The sequence below is a fragment of the Gymnodraco acuticeps genome, unplaced genomic scaffold (genome assembly GCF_902827175.1).
Source record: "Gymnodraco acuticeps unplaced genomic scaffold, fGymAcu1.1, whole genome shotgun sequence".
Taxonomy (NCBI): domain Eukaryota; kingdom Metazoa; phylum Chordata; class Actinopteri; order Perciformes; family Bathydraconidae; genus Gymnodraco; species Gymnodraco acuticeps.
In genome coordinates this window covers 2,324,345-2,342,962 of record NW_022990295.1, presented here as the reverse complement: position 1 = coordinate 2,342,962, position 18,618 = coordinate 2,324,345, and the positions used below count along the sequence as shown (strand labels likewise).

At 39.0% G+C, this 18,618-nt stretch overlaps 2 protein-coding genes across 5 annotated transcripts in view; both read right to left on the bottom strand.

The window, feature by feature from the left end:
* scaf8 (SR-related CTD-associated factor 8) overlaps positions 1 to 6,639 on the bottom strand; it is a 37,298-nt gene extending 30,659 nt beyond the window's left edge. The window contains exons 1-2 of one of the 2 annotated variants that reach the window (XM_034221963.1): positions 6,483 to 6,639; positions 5,500 to 5,583 (exon numbers count right to left, since the gene is read on the bottom strand). In XM_034221963.1, the coding sequence (XP_034077854.1) occupies positions 5,500 to 5,583; positions 6,483 to 6,512 (114 nt within the window). In that variant the 5' untranslated portion in view covers positions 6,513 to 6,639. Of the gene's footprint in view, positions 1 to 2,983; positions 3,078 to 5,499; positions 5,584 to 6,482 lie in introns of those variants that run through there. The other variant, XM_034221964.1, reaches the window with a different exon arrangement.
* A 153-nt stretch (positions 6,640 to 6,792) lies between these two features.
* On the bottom strand, positions 6,793 to 15,100 carry ipcef1 (interaction protein for cytohesin exchange factors 1). 3 transcript variants are annotated; one of them, XM_034222032.1, is made up of 11 exons: positions 14,950 to 15,100; positions 13,153 to 13,206; positions 12,670 to 12,709; positions 12,034 to 12,203; positions 10,435 to 10,508; positions 10,103 to 10,174; positions 9,940 to 10,004; positions 9,503 to 9,630; positions 9,047 to 9,392; positions 8,321 to 8,511; positions 6,793 to 8,167 (listed from the first exon to the last, which is right to left on the bottom strand). In XM_034222032.1, the coding sequence occupies exons 1-11, from the start codon at positions 15,022 to 15,024 to the stop codon at positions 7,967 to 7,969; spliced, it is 1,416 nt and encodes a 471-aa protein (XP_034077923.1). In that variant the 5' UTR covers positions 15,025 to 15,100; the 3' UTR covers positions 6,793 to 7,966. The 3 variants fall into 3 exon arrangements, with proteins under 3 accessions (XP_034077923.1, XP_034077925.1, XP_034077926.1); XM_034222034.1 differs by lacking the exon at positions 14,950 to 15,100 and adding an exon at positions 14,039 to 14,301; XM_034222035.1 differs by lacking the exons at positions 12,670 to 12,709; positions 13,153 to 13,206; positions 14,950 to 15,100 and adding an exon at positions 12,452 to 12,581.
* Between the last annotated feature and the right edge of the window lie 3,518 nt (positions 15,101 to 18,618).

Below are 18,618 nucleotides of genomic sequence, written 5' to 3'. Positions count from 1 at the left end.
GATGTGACAGACAAAAGAGTATGTGACAGACAAGAATAGTCAATTCTAATGTCTAACACTAATGGCGCGTTTCCACTGCAGCGGGTAGCTCGCTTTAAGCGTGCCGAGCCGTGCGGGGCCCGTTTTTGGTTGCGTTTCCACTTGGCCTAGTACCGGCTAGCGGGTCCTAATTCACAGTTTTTCTGGCCCCATAAAATCGTGGTTCTAGGGCCAGGATCAACCAGGCTGAGTCGGGCTGAGTATGCTAAATTAGAGAGAGAATCGCTGGCAAGGGGGCTACAACTACAACAAGATGAACATATTTGACCGTGATTTAATTGTAATACACGTTTCAAAAATGGTAAAAACCATGAATGAATGCTTTGACAAGTCTGCACAGACGGCAGGCGAAAAACCTTTTAAAATGCGTGTTTTCTAAATGGAGCTTGGCTAAGCTAACGTTATATATGCTCCGACCGTCCACACTCACAACAACGGCCTATACAGACATAAATAAACCAGCGACTGTATTCTCCATGACACAGGCAGTCTGTGGTTTGTACTTGTTTAACTTTTGTCAAGTTTCTGAACAGATATGAAGAGCTGTGAGCTCTGAGTGCTAAGAGCTAACGGCTGTGTTGTTTTTCTGGGGCTCTCATTGAAGATGACGTCACGGCTCCGCCTACACTGCGTTACTATAGTAACTACCCCAGTTCGTAAACTGTAATGGAAGCGCAGCATTAAAGTGAGCCGGGCCTAATAAGGCCTAACCAAACCGAGCGAGGCCGAGCGAGGCCTGCAGTGGAAACGCGCCATTAATGTGGAGAAAGAGATGTCCTGTATGGGTTGATTGTGCGTTGATCTGTTGGTAATGCTTCAGGGTTCCAGTGGGCATGTAAACAAATGCATAATGCTGCGCTATACTTTGCGGCCTCACCCGGTTGCATAGCGACGCTTATTGTTTAGGTGTCTTTTAATAAGCAGGTAGTCATATCATTAGCTAGAACTAGCTGGATCTGATCGATATGGACATAAACGTGAGTGAAGTCTAATCTGATAGGAGAGAGAGATCAGCTGCTGCTGACGAGTCGACACGCAGCTCTGCATGATCACATGCAGCGGTGAGCAGACAAAACACACACGTAGCTATTTTAATGACCTCTCAAACTACCTAAACTAGTTATAGATATGTTTAGTTTTACTGTCGGGTCACTCATTACTGATCCGCGAGCTGCATGATACTGACGGGTTGTCAGGAGAGGGAGAGAGCGCTCCGTTTATTATTCCCGTGTTATTGTAAATTACTGAACACTTTTGAATAATGTAGTTAATCTACTATTATTAGTTTGTTTAATATCGAATCATATCAATTTGTTTTAAAGCTCAATAAATAACAAAGACCTTTGACCGGCACTTTTCAAATTTTGTCCGGAAGATTTAAACTTTAACGGACATGTTGACCGGCGAAAAAATATTCTAACGGGAACTCTGGCCTGCTGCAGACCAACGGGTATTGAAATTGTTTCATTTCAGAATCAATGTGTAATCTGATCAGTTGCTGTGATAGCACTATTAGAACGAATATCAACCGACAACAATTAGTCAAGTGACTATCTGTTCAAAGTGGCAATAAACTTCAGCAAAGCCATCAGAATGTTTTAATAAAAAAGGCAATTGCAGCAACTCTAAAAGGCTAGCACTTCAAAATAAAAGCTCAAGAAATAAAACATCAATAGAGCGCCAGACTAAAAGTAGAGTGCCGCTTGCATTTCACTAATCAGCAGGCTTTGCATTGCACTCCAGCATGGGGGGGGGGGGATTTGTGAATTGCAGTTACTCTCAGCCTTCCCTGTTGCCCCATCAGGACATTAACTATTGTTCTTTTCACCGACGCAAAATGGATGGAACTGTCAAGAATTCATAATCATGTCACCAAACATTACAGGAAGTAATTAGGGAAAGTAATGCTTTAAATATATATTATTAATATATACAAGAACAAAACTAAAGTATTCTATTAGCGTGTCACTAAGGTGTGCCAGTGGAGCAGGGTACAAAATAAGCCACTTGCCAAATGCTGGTAAAAATGTAAAAGTGGCATGTAGATTTGCTTTGCAAGAGCATCATCTATTGAGTACATTGGAACCTACACTATGTTTTTTGGCAGGTGAAGAAAGCGTTTATTTCCCGGTGCAGTGAAATTAATAGGAACAAAATGTTCTCTACGATATGCTTTCATTGAATGTAATAATGGAAATTGTGTCTTGAATACTAAAATCTTGTCAGCAGATTTGACATGTTCCTTGTACTCTCACAACATATACTATGTGTGTGCCAGTATGAAAAACACAGCCACACTGTGTGTATGTGTACACAAGACATGAGTCACTGCTCCCCTGTCAAAACAAACAGTCAGTGTTTATGCAGCGTGTCACACACAACTCTAAGGGAACTAAATTACCGTGTCAACAAATACGGTAATGTGACACTCACAGAGGTTTACTATCCAATGACTACCAACTCTCAAAGATTCTACACAAAGTGGGTTTTATGAAGACCCAAAAATATCTATGTGCAAACTGTGTGTTTACTATGAAAGTAGCACTTTAAAGAATTTGGATCATATCCAAAAGCCAACATGTTAAATCACCGATGGCAACATGTGTCTTTGCATCCTCACAACTCCGGAATATAAATCCATGAGGATGCAGCATGAAAAAAGGAAATGTTCTGATTTGACTATCAAGGATAAATATGCAGTAATTACACCACAAACTGTACGCTCCCACAAATCATTGTCTGACGTCATCAGACAATTCAAAATGAACTATATTGCACCTTTAACTTCCAACAAAATCAGAAGAGCAAAGCCAGCTTTGACCAATGCATTATAAGAATATGCAACAGCAAAATCCCCACTCTTTGGGGTGTGTGGGAGCAAGATTACGTTTTTTAATGATTTAAAAATCTTCCATCTTCCTTTTGAAACAACCCATACTCCTACCTAAGCTGGTTAGGGATTCTCTTATCTCTTTGTAACTCTCTCCACCCCATCCTCCTGCTTCACTTTCAGTGCTTTGGGGGAGCTGGGAGAGCTGCTGAGGGAAGGGGAAACGGGTGTTATTCACATCAAAATAAAGCACAGCAGTTCCTTTAGAGTACAAAACAGGACAAGAAAACACACTGTCAGGAGATTCATTGTTAAAGACTGGATTCCTGGACTCGCTGTCAGGCTTTGCAATCCTCAAATAATTCAGATTTTATAATAATAATAATATATATATATATATATATATATATATAGAATAATATTTTCATTCTTTGCCTGCATCCATCAAAATTCTCTTAGAGCACTTTTATAATTCAGGATGATTTTTAGCAGCTTTTTCTCTGAGAGGACCAGTTTCAGGAAACCAAGAAGGCTTAGGACACGAATTACAGAAAGTGTCTTTCTGGCAACGAGAAATCTTAATATAACGAGAAATCTCGACTATTATCTATTAAATTAAAAGTTATACGGAAACGGATTTCCCTGAAGATTGCTAGTATTATTATACTCTTTTTATATATCAGAAGATCTAGCAGATTGGGCCTCCATAAAATAATCTTGAATATGTATTTAAACAAACCCTAGTAACATCAATGCCAAAGAACCACCGTGGCAGACAAAATGCACTAACAGGTTTCTGCCTAGAGATGATGACGTTATAGGTCGAAAGTTATGATGTGTTTAAATTCAGCCATTGCCAATGATTGATGCTTTTAGGATGCTTTACTGCAGCTGTTTTACCACGGTCACATGACGGCTCACTTTCACTCGATTTAAAATGTGCAACCACAGCCCCAAGGGTCTTTTAAAAGTCCAGTTTCTCCTGTTTGCCAAGTGTAACTACAGTGTTGTGTATATTGCAGTGCTACCAAACACAGGTGACTACACAGCAGCACTGTGACTGAGTGTTTTTATTTTAAAGACTTGCAGAAGACGCAAAACCGTAGTAAAATACTTGCATATTAACCGCTACTGGTAATACCGTTTACCTAAAATGTTTAACCCATCCATAGTACCATTCACACCTAAAAGTAATTCCACGGTTGTTTTTATCTATGTAGATAGAAGAGGATTAGTATAAACTTACAAGGGCTTAGGATTTACAATCTCTGCATTTCTTACAATTCAAAATGATAATATCTGTTATGAAAAGGGCCTGCTGCTATAACTAAAGCCAAACATGTGTTTGCTTTTGTATAGACAGAAAATACAAAGATGTTTTACTTATGTTTGATTTTTTTTTTTACCACTGACTGATTGAAAGTTAAAATGTCCTTTATTGCATAGTCAACTTTACTTTTGTTACAACAGTAAAGCTTATAATGATTCTTTTGAGGGCTTGAGACCCTCTCAACACCAGTGTGGTCTGTGAATATGTCCAACTGGCCAAGTGTTCAGGGTGATCCGAATCTTCAACTACATCACGATTCCTAGATAATGTTTTTAAAAATAAAGAAAACCCTGCATGTTGTGAGGCGAGATAGAAACCAAATCTCAAACTGATCATATGTGTCTGTAAGTTTACTGTGGTACCATATGCAGACAATAGGGAAAACTATGAATGCTGTACGCCTTTTCATTAGTGGCTTTAGAGAGCGAAAACTCAAATATGTAACGTCACAAAATATGCCAGCATTTTTGTTACACACTAATGTACTGGATAGTGCATTGTGTTACATTTGACATAATGTACAATATATGAAGTGAAAAGGAGACTGCCGCATTCTGGTATAGCAGTCAGAATTTTCAATACTAAAAAACACAATAAAAAAAGTGCCAAAACCCATAAATTAGAGACTTCGAGATACTTATTGTTGACAGCTTTGATATTTGTATCCTTAACTAGTCACACCATAGTTATTTTTGGAGTCCCACTGGATCTAGTTGCAGACAATTCAATACTCTTACAAACCCTTTACCGTCTTGTACAAGACTGCATAAAATAAGGGTGGTCGACGAACCAGTATTCACAGGGGTAAGTGGGATGTCTAAAACCAAGAACTAGATAATGTGGAGGAGTTTATAGGCTTTTTTTCTGTTAATTTTATTGTTGTTGTGATTAATATGACTCTATAATATACATGTTCCTCTTTGTTTACATGTTAGATTCATTTAAGAATGTGTTATAGAACCTAGATGTTGTTGGAATTATGTTTAAATATGTTTAGTATTAATCAGACGACATGTGATTAGGCAGTTTGTGGCTTAAACAGATGTTCTTTTATATAAATCAATAACTGTTCAACCTAATGCTTACAGTCTTATAATATATGACTCTAAAAGAGAAATTGAAGCATGCTTTTAAAGATTTACTAAATATCTAAAAACACTTGTCGGCCTCCCTTTTTTTTAGTAACAGAAATGCTCATATTTATATATTTCTCATGAGAATATGAAAATAGGTTTTGACCATTGATGACCATATCTTTATTCCCTTTTACCTGCCTTATCCTTCATAGCTACATACTTACTTTTATAGCTTTGATTCCAGATTTGGTGATCTGGGTCATCTTGGCCTTGGATATGGGTGGCTTGTACTCATTCAATGAGTACAGCTAAAAAAATGAAATGAGACAAAAGACAAAACAATGTGTTATAATATGTAACTACTAAAACATAACATAAATCACTAAACTAACCAGCAGTAGCCCAAAGCATCATCCCCTCTCGTCTGTGAACCTTCATTTTGAATATTTGTGGTGAGAGCCACCGGGATCATACTGAGACGATGTAACGATAGTCGTCTTGTCTCTGACTCATGTTATTTGTTTTGATTCTATCATAATACCATACACGATGTAAATGCTGTGGAATCATATTCGTGTTGTAAATTACGAGTGCATGGTGAGGTCAGCATTAACCCTGATATATATTGCCAAAGCACAGACTTTGTTGTCAATGCATTCAAATGGGTCAGCTATTAGCTGTTAGCCTTCTAATGGCTAGCTATATAATTGAACAAGGTTATCTCAAGTCATTTGTATTCTGTGCAACAGCTACGTTGCAGGAAGCTAACGCTAGTACGGTCAGATTTAAGTGGGAATTATTATCTGGTAAAAGGGATTTGAGTGCGGAGTAGTTCACGCACGGCCATATTAGTTAGTTAGCACTCCAAGTTACGGTTTGGCTAACTTGTTGTAGCTAGCGGCAGCTAGTTAGTTAACGTTAGCACCAGTGTGGAAATATTTGCTCATTGACTGGCAACCAAACAAGATGTGCGTTGAGAAATATATTCTCTTCACAACTATAGATAGTACAGTTAATATAATTCAGACTCAGAATAGCGTAACGTTATCGCTGTAATGTTGTGAAAAGCCTGAGGCCTTGTGTGGGACTGCCCTCCTCTCCCGTTCTGCTATTTGATGCTAATGTTAGCATACGAGCTAGCGCAAACGTTAATAAAACATTTTCTACTCTCGGTGCTTTCAAAGTTGCGAAACGGGTCAAAACAAACCTCATTGTTAAATGATTTGACGGCCTCCATAGTGTTGCTCGTAGGTGACTGCAAATGTTTAAAGATATCTCCTCAATAACCGGTTACAGACATGCATGCTCGACGTTTGGCGAGATGGAGGAGACTGCCAATATGGCGCATAACCTCAATAGGACAATCTGTAGAGACCGACGACCCCTAGCGTCAGTTTCGGGAGACTAAAAGAGTACCAAAAGGTCCCTTTGCTTTCTTGTAGCTAAATAAACATCACAAGATTTGTTGTACACGAAGTCAGAATCATATGTTTGCAATGACCAAATACCATTTTACATTTTTTTGATAACACTTTATTTCCCTGTATACAAATAGGCACAATCTGAAATTACTTTCATACCAGAATCGAGATCACAGAGAATCAATGTCACACATCCATATACAAATATTCACAGTTAATATTTAACATGAACAACATATAAAACATGGATTATAAAAAATGCATCTTTGTGCCTGGAGCTTGGTTTGGCCACCTTCTAGCTCTCCTAAACCTGTTGCTCTCTGGAGCTGTGGCTGTGCTTATAAGTGATAGAGGGGAAATTCTACGCTATAAAAGCCTGCGGGTGGTCTATCTCTAGGACAATATTAACGTTTTTTTTCCCTGAGAATTTTCAGTCATGTATTCTATGCTAACAATACTACTACATCCTACCTTAAGTCAAGTAGACAATATATGTTAGTATTAAAGTATTTTTCACGTCAATATAAATTAAGTTGTTGATGTTTGTGGTTGAAAAACTCCAAAGCAGGTTTGCATTACGGTTTTATGTTCTAGATTTGATTTATTATGTCTTTGCTTTAAATTACGTTATAGTACAAGTAATAGAAACTTTGACTCTTTAAAAGTGAAAACCCAAAAGTTATCACGACAACATTTATTCAGTTAGTGCTGGCCCCAGTGTTCAGTGTGGAATGATAAGTAAGATATATCAGTTACAGGGCGAACAACATGCATCAATCATTTAAAACAGTCGCTGTAAAACACATGTGTAACAGGCAGTGAAGGTGCATGGCACCAATAATTGACTGAACAGTAACAGTTAAAATGTGTTTACTACTGATGAAGTCAAAGTAGATAAAACATACAGTAAACACAAGTGTTTCCACGCAGAAAACAATGGATCCATTATTACAACGTACTCCATCATTCCAAAAATATGCACAGGTTCACATAATTACATCATAAAAACAATCTGTAAAATGAGCTAATCTTACAAATTGAACATTAAAAGTAATACTAAGACACGTTTCACATTTTAACGCGACCTGCTAATCATATAATGTCCAATTAGGAACTAAAAACACAACTCTTATTGATCCAGTTACTTGTTGAATAGCACTTACAAACCACTGATATGGAACAGTAGTCTCAATTGAAAACAGCAGTGTGTGTGTCCACAGTATGTGAGTGTGAGGTCTCTGAGTCCAGTAAAAGCAGTCATGAGGAGTCCTTATAAACTGGTCTCGACCACAGGAACAGCAATGACTGACGCTGCAGCTTTTGTGGCCTCTGGTTCCACCTGCTGGTCATGTTTAACACAGATCTCCTGCAGCAAGGGTCCATTGACTTCCTTCCACTCTCTGAACTTTTCTGAGGTAAGCCCGGGTTCAGTCAACACCTGCTCTATGGCATTTAGGTCTGCCTCTTTTGACTGTCCAACGAAAGGAAAGAAAAAAAAATAGGAAACAGTAAAATAATTGCACAAAGCTCCCCAATTCACAAATAATCGACATACTTCTGCAATTCACACACAAGCTGTAATGAAATGGCGTGCTATAAACAGACCATAAAACTGAATATTTACCTTTAACGTGCTGTTGAGGGTCCTGATATGGTGCAATTTATCATTGACAGTGTGGTTTTTACAGCGTTTTACAAAGGAGGCCCTAAACTCCCTTTTCGTGGATGGTTTACGGTCTCCTATTGGCGAGAGGCTGGCCTCTTTTAGATGAATATACAGCTTCTCCATCTCATCTGAGCTGTTCCCACGATCCCCTGCAACAAGATAACACAGTACTGTATCATCACAATATACTTCACAAAGATTATATTTAGTAACTGCCTGTTTTATAACAGAAAACCTTACTTAAAGGGGCCCTATTATGCTTTTTTAGGTTTTACCTTTCCTATAGTGTTTAGGTTTTTGTGCATATAAATGGTCTGCAAAGGGTAAAATCCCAAAGTTTGCTCCAGAGGGAGTTTCTCTTCAACACACTATCCCCTTCCTGAAACGCCTCCTTTGTACTTCTTAGTTTACTTCCGCGACACAGTGACATCACTACGCAACACTCATGCTTCTATTGCATCATCTAAAACACACACGTGATAGGCTAAGGGGTGGTCCATTTCTAAGCAGTTGACCAATTATATCTGCCTTGATAAACAAAGTTGTGAGAAACAGGAAATCTTCTCTGCTAGCACCATTTTTTTTACAAGTGGAAATGACACAGTAGAAATCTAAAATGCAATCTCCTTTACATAAAATGCTAAAAAAAACAGAATTAATAAAAAAACTAAAACAAATTCTCACCTTCACTCTCAGCCCCTGAAACGACCCTCATAGCATTCCCCTCCGCAGCAGGGCTTTCTTCGTGGGACCCCACTTCCAGAGAATCCTGATGAGAGGAGCTCTCCGACACCTGGGGGTCCTCCTCTTCCTCCCCTTGTGGGAGCCGGGGTGAGTGTACTTGAACTGAGCACACCACTGCCGTTTCCCCAGTTGGAGGGGGTGCTTGGGAGACCAGGTCCAACCAGGACTGCCGGTGCTTGGCGAGCGAGGAGGTGGAGCTCTGTGATGTCATGGTGCTGACGGGGGAGGAGAGCGAGCCGGTGGCTTCGCTGGGGACTGCGGAGGAGTAGGGGGGAGGAAGTGTACCCTGGAAAACAAATTCACTACGGTCAGACTTAGTTATCCCACATCAATTCTAAATTTGGCTCAACTTGTATTAGACTTGGAAATGTGCAATCAAATGAAAAATATACAGACCTGATTTGTGCTTCCAGGTGGGACAGGTGCATCCACGGAGTCCCTCAGGGTTTGTTCAGAGTACGGTGGAGGGGGAATCTCTGTGCTTTCAGCTTCTTCGTGGTCACTGGCTTCACTGTAACACTCTGCTTTGAAGACACACACAAAGTGAGATTTCACAACATGATACATAAAGCCAGAATCCTTATCTTGCATATTTCAGATCAGCCTCATCTTATTTTCCCTCTAGCCCTAACCCTCTCGTTGTTGCTTAATTGACTGTTATATACTGCTGGTAAGGGCTGCAAGTGTTCAACAACTGCTTCTGTAGCAGCTATTGAATTAATTCAGAAAAGCATTTATGTGAAGCTTTGAAAAAGGCCCCTTCTCTAAGTAATAAAACATTTTGTTGTTGACAAAACAAGAGCAGAAAATGTCTGATTGTCATGGGTTCTCACCAACTGCCGTGTTCTGTTCTGTTGGCTCATACTGAATGGAGGCTAACCCGAGCTTATTTAACCACCTAAAGAAAAAGAGTATTCAGGTCAATTACATTTGACAAAACAAGACAATACTTTTTCAGGATGAATACATACAATGTTGAACTCTTATGTGACTTACAGGTTCATGTCTTCATGGCTCTCAGCAGCGAAATAAAACATCATGACTTGTGGGTGGCAGGCCTTGAATGCACTGCATGAGAAAAAGTCAATGGAACAGTTTAGGCATAATGAAAGGAGTTTCTACTGGAACTTATGTAAAGTGTGAAATAAACGATATCTTTATTTCACTTCATTAATCATTTTCCGGTGGTTTCAAGACTATAGACCGTCTATCTTTCTAGGTCATCAAGGTCTTTTAATAGATAACAGATATTTCCTTTTCAATTAGAACCACTGGTGGTGTGTGGCTTATAGAATCTGACTGAGATGAACCGGAAACTACAAGCTTACTGTTTCTTCTTGCATTCTATGGCTCGGTCGATCATGAAGTTTGCGAGGTCAATGTAGCCCTCAGCCTTTTCCGCCTGCGACACACAGATTGAACAACAGTGAGCGTTAAAACGAAGCGTAAAAAGTCAAAACCACTTCCTTGACAATGACACCTGCTGTTTGAATTGCAGGAGGCTAACTTCTTCTATTTTCTCCCACTGTGTTATGGTGACAGACTAGATCAGATGAGGACACGGTGCCAGTAAATCAGGCGCACCGGTTACATGATGGCAGTATCGGATTCTGACAGGGTTATTAGTGGCACCGTCACATTCAGGAAACTCAGTGACACTGTGTGCCAGCTCCTACAGAGACAGCTGTGGCAGAATGACTCATCTGCTGCCTTACCAGTGGGCTTGTGTGACACAATAAGTGCTGTGCTGGTGATGTGTTAGAAAAATGCTGTTTCAAGGTTGTTTTATTGGGGTTTTGCTGTAGTTTGTAAAAAGAAATTAAGCAACTACTACTGAACTGAAATAACATTAGAGCTGATACAATGGATGGATTTGTGCCTGTGGCTTTGTTTTGGCTTAATGTTGCAAGTAAGACACTGCAGTACTTTATATATAACTTTAAAAAAAAGAAAGAAATACATCAGGACAAACAGTGTGTAGATTCTCATTTAGAATAAAATGATGGATCTTGTTTAAAACATTTGTAAAAAAGTAATTTTCGCAAGCTTGCATGAGAAAAGAAACATGTCTATATAATTATATTATATATAATCCAATATGATTTTTTTCAAATTACAGTCAACATATATACAGATCACAATTGAATGCATGTCACTGTTTACTGCGTCAAACAGCAAACAGATATGTATTATTTACAACTCAAAAGAGTGACTTCATTTTTGTTGAAAGTTCATGAATTTTTAACACGGTTTAAACCAGTTTTCTTTACCTACGCTGCATACCTCCACTGTTACAACACACAAATAAATGTAAGGTCCAATGACGCACTTGGTGTAAGCCTTAGTCACTGCAATGAATATGGGCATTGTAGTTTATTTTGAGATAATCCCAAATGCATCATCCTGCTGTTTTATTACTCACTACTAGAGCACTAAATGTATACATCCACTACCGAAGATAGTCCCCTACAAATGCACGTATTACTCCTGTTTGCCAAAAGCTATAAAACAATATATATTTATTTTCATGTTCAGGTTTTTGATCCACTGACAAAATCATAGTTGGTTTTTGATTGTTTCCTGGGATTTGTTGACATAATAGAAATACAGAATATCCCCACCCTTATTATTTAAAACAGCAGCATAGAGGGGAGGGAGAATATTACCAATAATATTGTAACATTTATAAAATAAAATATATATATTATATATATATACCTAGTAATGTGCCAACCAGAAAGAAGAACATAGACAATTCGAAAGAGAAAGGAAGTTCAAAAGTTACCAAATCAGACAGATAAACAGAAACTTGAGATTAGCTAGTGGTTTGCAGAACTAAAGATGCTGACGTTTTCTTGTGCACAGTGATGAGCTTCGTGACAGAAGCTAAACATACATGCATGCATCATAAATGGTGTTTGACTCACCAGCTGGTTGTTGTACCAGTACAGAGCCGTCTTCTTCAGCACAAACCAGTACTTCTTCCATTTGATGCCCAGGAAGCCTTTGCTCTCTTTCTTCCTGTACAGCCAGCCCTGGTGGTCCGGCTGACCCAGCTCTTTGACCGAGATCCGCCTCCTGCTCATTGTACCATTGCCTGTGTGCACAGAAAACTAATTAAAACACTGACACCTCCTCCCCTTTTTGTCCGCAGAGAAACAAAACCAGCTTTGAGCGTGAATATAGCGTTAGAGGAAGCAACAAGTTGCAAAAACGAAATGTCAAACAGACCAAACATTTCCATTCCAGTCAAAATAGGCCAATGCTTTCTGTCAATAAGCAAAGACAATTCTTCAAATAACACCTACATCTAGAATTCAAAAGTGAACGCCACATTTAGCCTACCTGTTCCAGTTATGAATCAGCAAGATATAAATAACAACATCAAATATTGAGTTATCCTCTCAAAGACACACACGCAGAGGGCTTAAATAGCGAAGTGAGCAGAACTGATCGAGCCTAAAGACCTCTGCACACACCAATTGCCCTGCCACTCCTAAAACGCCCACAGAGGGTCGAAATTACAGAGACAAAGTGATGGGAGCCCAACAGTGACAACTTACCTCCTCGAATCTTCCTCTTGGATTTGTGTCGGAGGGAGACCTTCAGAAGGAGACAAACGTTAGGTCAGAGACGAGAGGAAGACATGTGCTAGTCTCAGACCTAAACGCTAAGAAGAAGAGGCTCTCTATAACATCCTGTTTCTCACATCGATTGTCACATACGTTTTCTAGCTGCTGTTCTCTCTATCTCCCCACACACACATTAACACACCCCCACCACTCCTTTGTAACATCCTGAACTGTGACTCTCTCTGCTCTTTTCTCTTAACCTTCAACTAAATACACCAAGAGAAACCAGACTGCACAAAAACCAGCTAGGCGTACACACCCCTTGTTCCTATAAATATTTAACTTTTCCATCATAAAATAGAAGAAGCAGAAGTAGTTGAGAGAGAGAGCCGGGTATCTATAACATCATTTGCGAGAACAAGGCAACCTCTGCCTGATTGAATGTCAGAATTTAAAAAAGGAAGGAACACTTACAGGGTTGTAGTCATCGGCAGCCATGGAAGGAGGCACAGATATGGGGAAGGCAGCCTGTTGAATAAAATATAAAGATATCAACAGATGCTTAGGTTGACAATTGCACGACACACAGATTCATAGGCAATGCTTTGCTCTAACATGACAAGAGGAAGTGATGTCATGGGCACGTTTCTCTATTTCTGTGAAAGAAAGGGAGTAGATACCGTTCTTCTATGGAATGAGAAGCAGAATTAGAAGAAATAGGTTCAAATCAAATTTAAAAAAAAGGTTGAAAAGTGAATCCTTATGAAAAGTACCTATATTCACAATGTTAGTGTCACAATAATCAGTGTCAGCTGTTTTGCATAAAACACATACCCATCTACAGTATCCTAAAGTAATAGCCTTAAAATATATTAAAAACATTACTTTTTAGCAGAAAGAAAAATAGACATGTTGCAATATTTCAAGCTAAATGGCCATTGACATGAGACATATTGAGAAATCTTGGTTAGCATTATTGACTAACTTCCTCTGCATCCCCAAGTTCCTTTTTTTGTTAAAAGTTACAATTCTGGCTTAGAGAGACAAGGTTGACACAACACACATGCAGTACCAAACACGTCACAAATAGCCAGTTTACAATACAGCAACAAATGGGTGTAGAATCTCAAGCATCTTTTACACATCTGTGATTTGAAACCTCTCCCTAAGCGTCACATTGAGCACTTCACAAGAAAACCCAGCCTTTAGGTCAGGAAACGTAAAAGCACAGGTGGTGGTGGTCGGGTCACAGGGTCCCGAGTTCAAGTCCCACTGCAGTTGTTCGCATTCAATCACTCACCACAAACTCAATCTACAAATGTCCCCTGTGAGACCACGAAAGAAAGGAGGAAACTCATACCTGGTGCTCTAAAACTTCACAGATTCACTTCAAGTCCAAACACAGGTGCGTATTGGTATCCTCTGTTACACTGAGTTCACACAATGACAGCAAAGAGCAAACTATTGCTAGTAGCTCTTGTTTAAACTACATTTTGTGTATGTGTGAGTGCGTGGTGTCTCGTGTCTGAGTGTCACTGTGTTGCCCCACACAAATGCATCACATCTTGTTTTCCGGGTATCTGAGTTAACAGGCTGCTTGTGGGAGCTAGATGATGATAACCACATCAACCACAGTGTGTGTGTGTGTGTGTGTGTGTGTGTGTGTGTGTGTGTGTGTGTGTGTGTGTGTGTGTATCTGAGTTCCTATTTGATTTGATTTGCAAATGTGAAAGGTTAATTATTTGAGGTTGACACCGATTTGACAAGGTATCTTCACTATCGGGTTGTTTTGGTTGCTGTAACATTACTAATTAAATAAGTAAGTAAGTAACTAAGTAAATTACTCTTTGAATCTTTTTTGTTTATTATTATAAATAAACACATGCTAATCCTAACAAAAGGTAAACATTAATTTCACAAATTTAAAACATGTTCAAAAGCTGCTTGTTAAAATCAAGTAAATTAAAAAAAGTTCTTAAAACTAACCGTTTCCTTACATGTTAAATTAAATTACATAAATGTTACATCTGAATATGTGAAATACTATACGCAGTCTACAATTAAAACGACTGACATGAACATTCAAGTTTAGGAAAGTAAAAATATCCTTTAAGTCCTATAAAACTAACATGAAGTCTTAGCGTTAACCGTTAATATCAACCAACGCGGCCTGTTTGTTATGGTGGCCTAGCTAGCCACAAACGTTGCCTGTACGCAAAAAATGCAATTTTGGGCCGAACAAAAATATATATAATTTAACTGTAGGCCTACCTGCCACCATATTCTCAACGACTGAAGACTGGATCTAAAGCTCAGCTCAAAGTCTGACCAAACATTGGCGAGCATGTCGAAATAAAACAAAGAAGAAACTCGAAGAAGGCTCGGCTGGTTTCAGGTGAGCTCAGGACCCTTTAGGGTGTTACCCTCTTTCTTCACCTGAAAGGGCTTAACTCCCACCCAAACGCCCCGCGAGTGAAACACATGTTAAGTGCGTTTTAAGCATTTTAAGCATTTGCAGGCATTGTTATTGTATTTCCCTCAAGTGATTTTACAAGTTTACGTGAATACGTCCACGCAGTTCCCACGTATGTCCGCTAGGTGTCGCCAAGTTATCGCTATGAAACAGACTTTTGAGCAACAAAAATAATGGCAAAAAAATAAATATTTATTGGACAAATACATAAGAAAACACGTAATGGAGATCATTATGAGACATAATCGTGAGAATCCTTTATGGGTACCTTGAGAAATAAGGAGGAAAACAAGTATTTCACGCTACAGTCTTTTTAAGGCTGTGGCCTGACTATCAACACCCTTCACTGGTTGGGTTTGTAGCCATAACATTACTGCTTCGAGCTATATCTGTGCAGAAACTTGGATGTTCCCCTTCAAAGTTGGCCTGTGCTGAGATAGCGGTAAACCAGCAGACACATTCTTGATTCCTGCATTATTATAGTCTGCATTGCATTGCATTTCTGCCTAAATAGACAGGGGCCTCTTCTCTCTTTCCACTTGCTATTGTACTGCATCAAGTGAACTGACCCCGTCCCTTTATATCTCTCACACTGTAGCTTCCTCCCCTCCCATTTGTCACCCATTTTTTTTCATCCATATCAAATAACTCCCTTGTGTTACCCCCTCAAAAAGCTTCCCCTTTGACATTTCAATTAAACGTGTTGAATTAAATTAAAGATTTCAAAACAATTTACACTCTTCCTGTGTCTATGATAAGGGGGAAAAGTCCCAGCATGGCACTTTAGTGGGTTTTAAAGGGCCATTTAGCTGAAGCTGTGTTCGGGTGGAAGTGAGGTAATTTTGCCTGCTTCTCATGTCAAAGGCCTGAAGGATTCACGAGAATGCAAATTGGTCACACCATTGTAACGCTCAATCTCCCATCACGATCCATGCTGAGAATTGTCATGGCACTTAGCTAATGCCCAACCCCCTCCCACCCAGAAACTGTGTGTGACGGAGAGAAATGAGAGAGGGGGGAAAACAGAGTGGCTATTATTCAGCAGGGGAATCTCGTCACACAGCGTAAAGGGTGCAGGGCTGGAAATGATATCATATTCTTGCTTGCTCAGTTTGACAGCGCTGCATGCCCCTCACTTGCTGTTGCTCTGGCACATGGGCACCACCTCAGTTTAGATGTTGCTACACATGCTCACTGAGTCAGTATAGCTCTAAATGCTGTTTCGATGACTGTATATAGAGGATTTTTAATAAAATGTAGTTTTCTTTTATGCAGCAGATGTATCGGTCTATAAAGGTACACACACAAATAATCCAAAAGGAAAACAAAGCAGTAAAACACTCCATTCATAACTGTCCTCCCAATTCTTTCCTGGGTCATCTTTTTTTATATATATCCTGCTTACTGAAGTAAACGGTTTTTTTTGTAAATTATTGAGTGTTCTTGCATTTTAATGTGTGAGTTTTTTATATACCTCGGGACTGTGGGAAACATAATTTCGGTCTTTCTGTTTGTACAAACATATTTTGAGATTGACAATAAAGTTGACTTTGACTTTGATATAGCTGCTGACAGAGGGGTCAAGGTTTTCTTGTTTGGTGCAACAACAAGTGTCCATTGAACCATAAATCTGAACAAATGGGATTTGTTCACATTCCGCCATTGACTTTGGCTTAATCCATCTGACCACCTCCGGGGTGTATGTGCTGCTAAGGGATTGACAGTAACTCATTATATGTATGGCCCAGAGGTGTGTGCAAAGACAGCAAAGAGATCCTTAGTTTACCCTTTAGGTCATTTCAGTTCTACACCTGCCAGAGTCAATAGATGCTGAACAATTTCCACTTTTAGCACCTTCGATGAGGAATAGGACAAATAATCTACAGCCATGCTAGCAGCTCTGTGAGGAACTGCTTTGAGCTACATGACCACAGTGCTTATGTTTGGCCTGTTCAGCATCTTAGTTTATTGTGGTAGCACGTTAGCTTTTTGCTAATTAGCAGCATCAAACTCATAGCAAAGGTTATGTAATATTGTTTTGGTAATATTGAAACAAAAATACTGCAAGATGAAACTTTAAAGGGGACATATCATGCTCATTTCCAGGTTCATATTGGGTTTTCTACAAGAACATGTTTTCATGCATCAATGTTCAAAAAGCAAATTTATTTTCTCATAGTGTCAGTCTGAAAATACTTGTATTAATGGTCTGACTGAAACGTTTAGTTTTAGCATCTGTCTCTTTAAATATACTCAGATGGGAGCCTGTATATTCTAATAAGACTATTTGACAAAGGAAGGAAAGCCACATTTGGATGGCTTGCTGAGAACCATGTTTTCTAACCAATTGGGCAAATATCAAACTAAATTTGGTTGTCTTTTTTAAAAATGTGTTGGTTTTTGGACATTCTAAATACATAAATACAAGAAAGTGAGTTTTTCATAATATTCCTCCTTTAAAGAATCACCAAAGTTCTTTAGGACAATCCATGCAATAGTTTATGAGACATTTTTCTCAAAGTGAATAACGAAAACCCATGGGCCTACCAAAATGAGTAGGATTAATTCTCTGAGAACCATTATTATCTGTACAAAATGTCATAGTAATCCATCCAAAAGTTGGTGTGATATTTTGGTCTGGACCAATGTGGTATACCACATTGCAATAGCTAAAAGGGAAGAATTCACAGTGTCGACTCAGACTAAACATATTCAAGGCCTGCATGTTTTATTACTGCATATTAGCTCTGGTGGTTTGTGTCCAAAAGAAGGAAAGTCTCTGCGTTGTCATATCTGTGTGCAAAATAACGAGCCTGTAATTGAGGCTCTTAGTTTCACCTCCCTCTACAAAGGCTGAGAGCAAGTGGCATTCCTTACATTGCACAACTGTTTGACCACATACATTTATCTGGTGCAGGATTGATAGCATTCACTTCAGATAAACCCAACACAATATACTTACTGCTTGGGAGAAGGACCAGGATCGTATTTGTGGCTGATTATACCTGTAAGTAAAGATAATGAAAGTCAACACTTAATGATTTTTAAACGGACCATTAAAGCTGATCAAGCAGTTCTAAGACGCTTCATCTATCCGTCATACTTTAGATCAGACATTAGTGACTTCAGACTTCCAACACATACGTATTGCTTCCCAGACATGATTTTATCTTTCAGCCACAGCAGCATGGGTGGACATGAAACTTGTTACTAATGATGAAAATACTCGATATACCGGCTGGGTAACATCATTTGTTTTGTCTGTATCCTATTATCCATATTCAAGTCTGTGTCTCCTCTTTAAATTACATCTTTTTTTAAGGAAATATGGTTTATTTGCTGCATTACACTGTCAAATATTTCTACTTTCCTAGGTAACCAAATTAATCAATTTACATATTGCATGCTTTGTCATGAGGAAAACAACTTTGTTTTTGTTTCTTTACGCATTAACACGCCATGATTAA

Excerpts from the sequence above, each read along its gene's own strand:
- ipcef1 (XM_034222032.1), bottom strand. The coding sequence starts at position 15,024 with ATGCTCGCCAATGTTTGGTCAGACTTTGAGCTGAGCTTTAGATCCAGT. Across the intron at positions 13,207-14,949 it reads CGTTGAGAATATGGTGGCAG|GCTGCCTTCCCCATATCTGT; the intron begins GTAGGCCTACAG and ends TTTATTCAACAG. Across the intron at positions 12,204-12,669 it reads CAAGAGGAAGATTCGAGGAG|GCAATGGTACAATGAGCAGG; the intron begins GTAAGTTGTCAC and ends CTGTGCACACAG.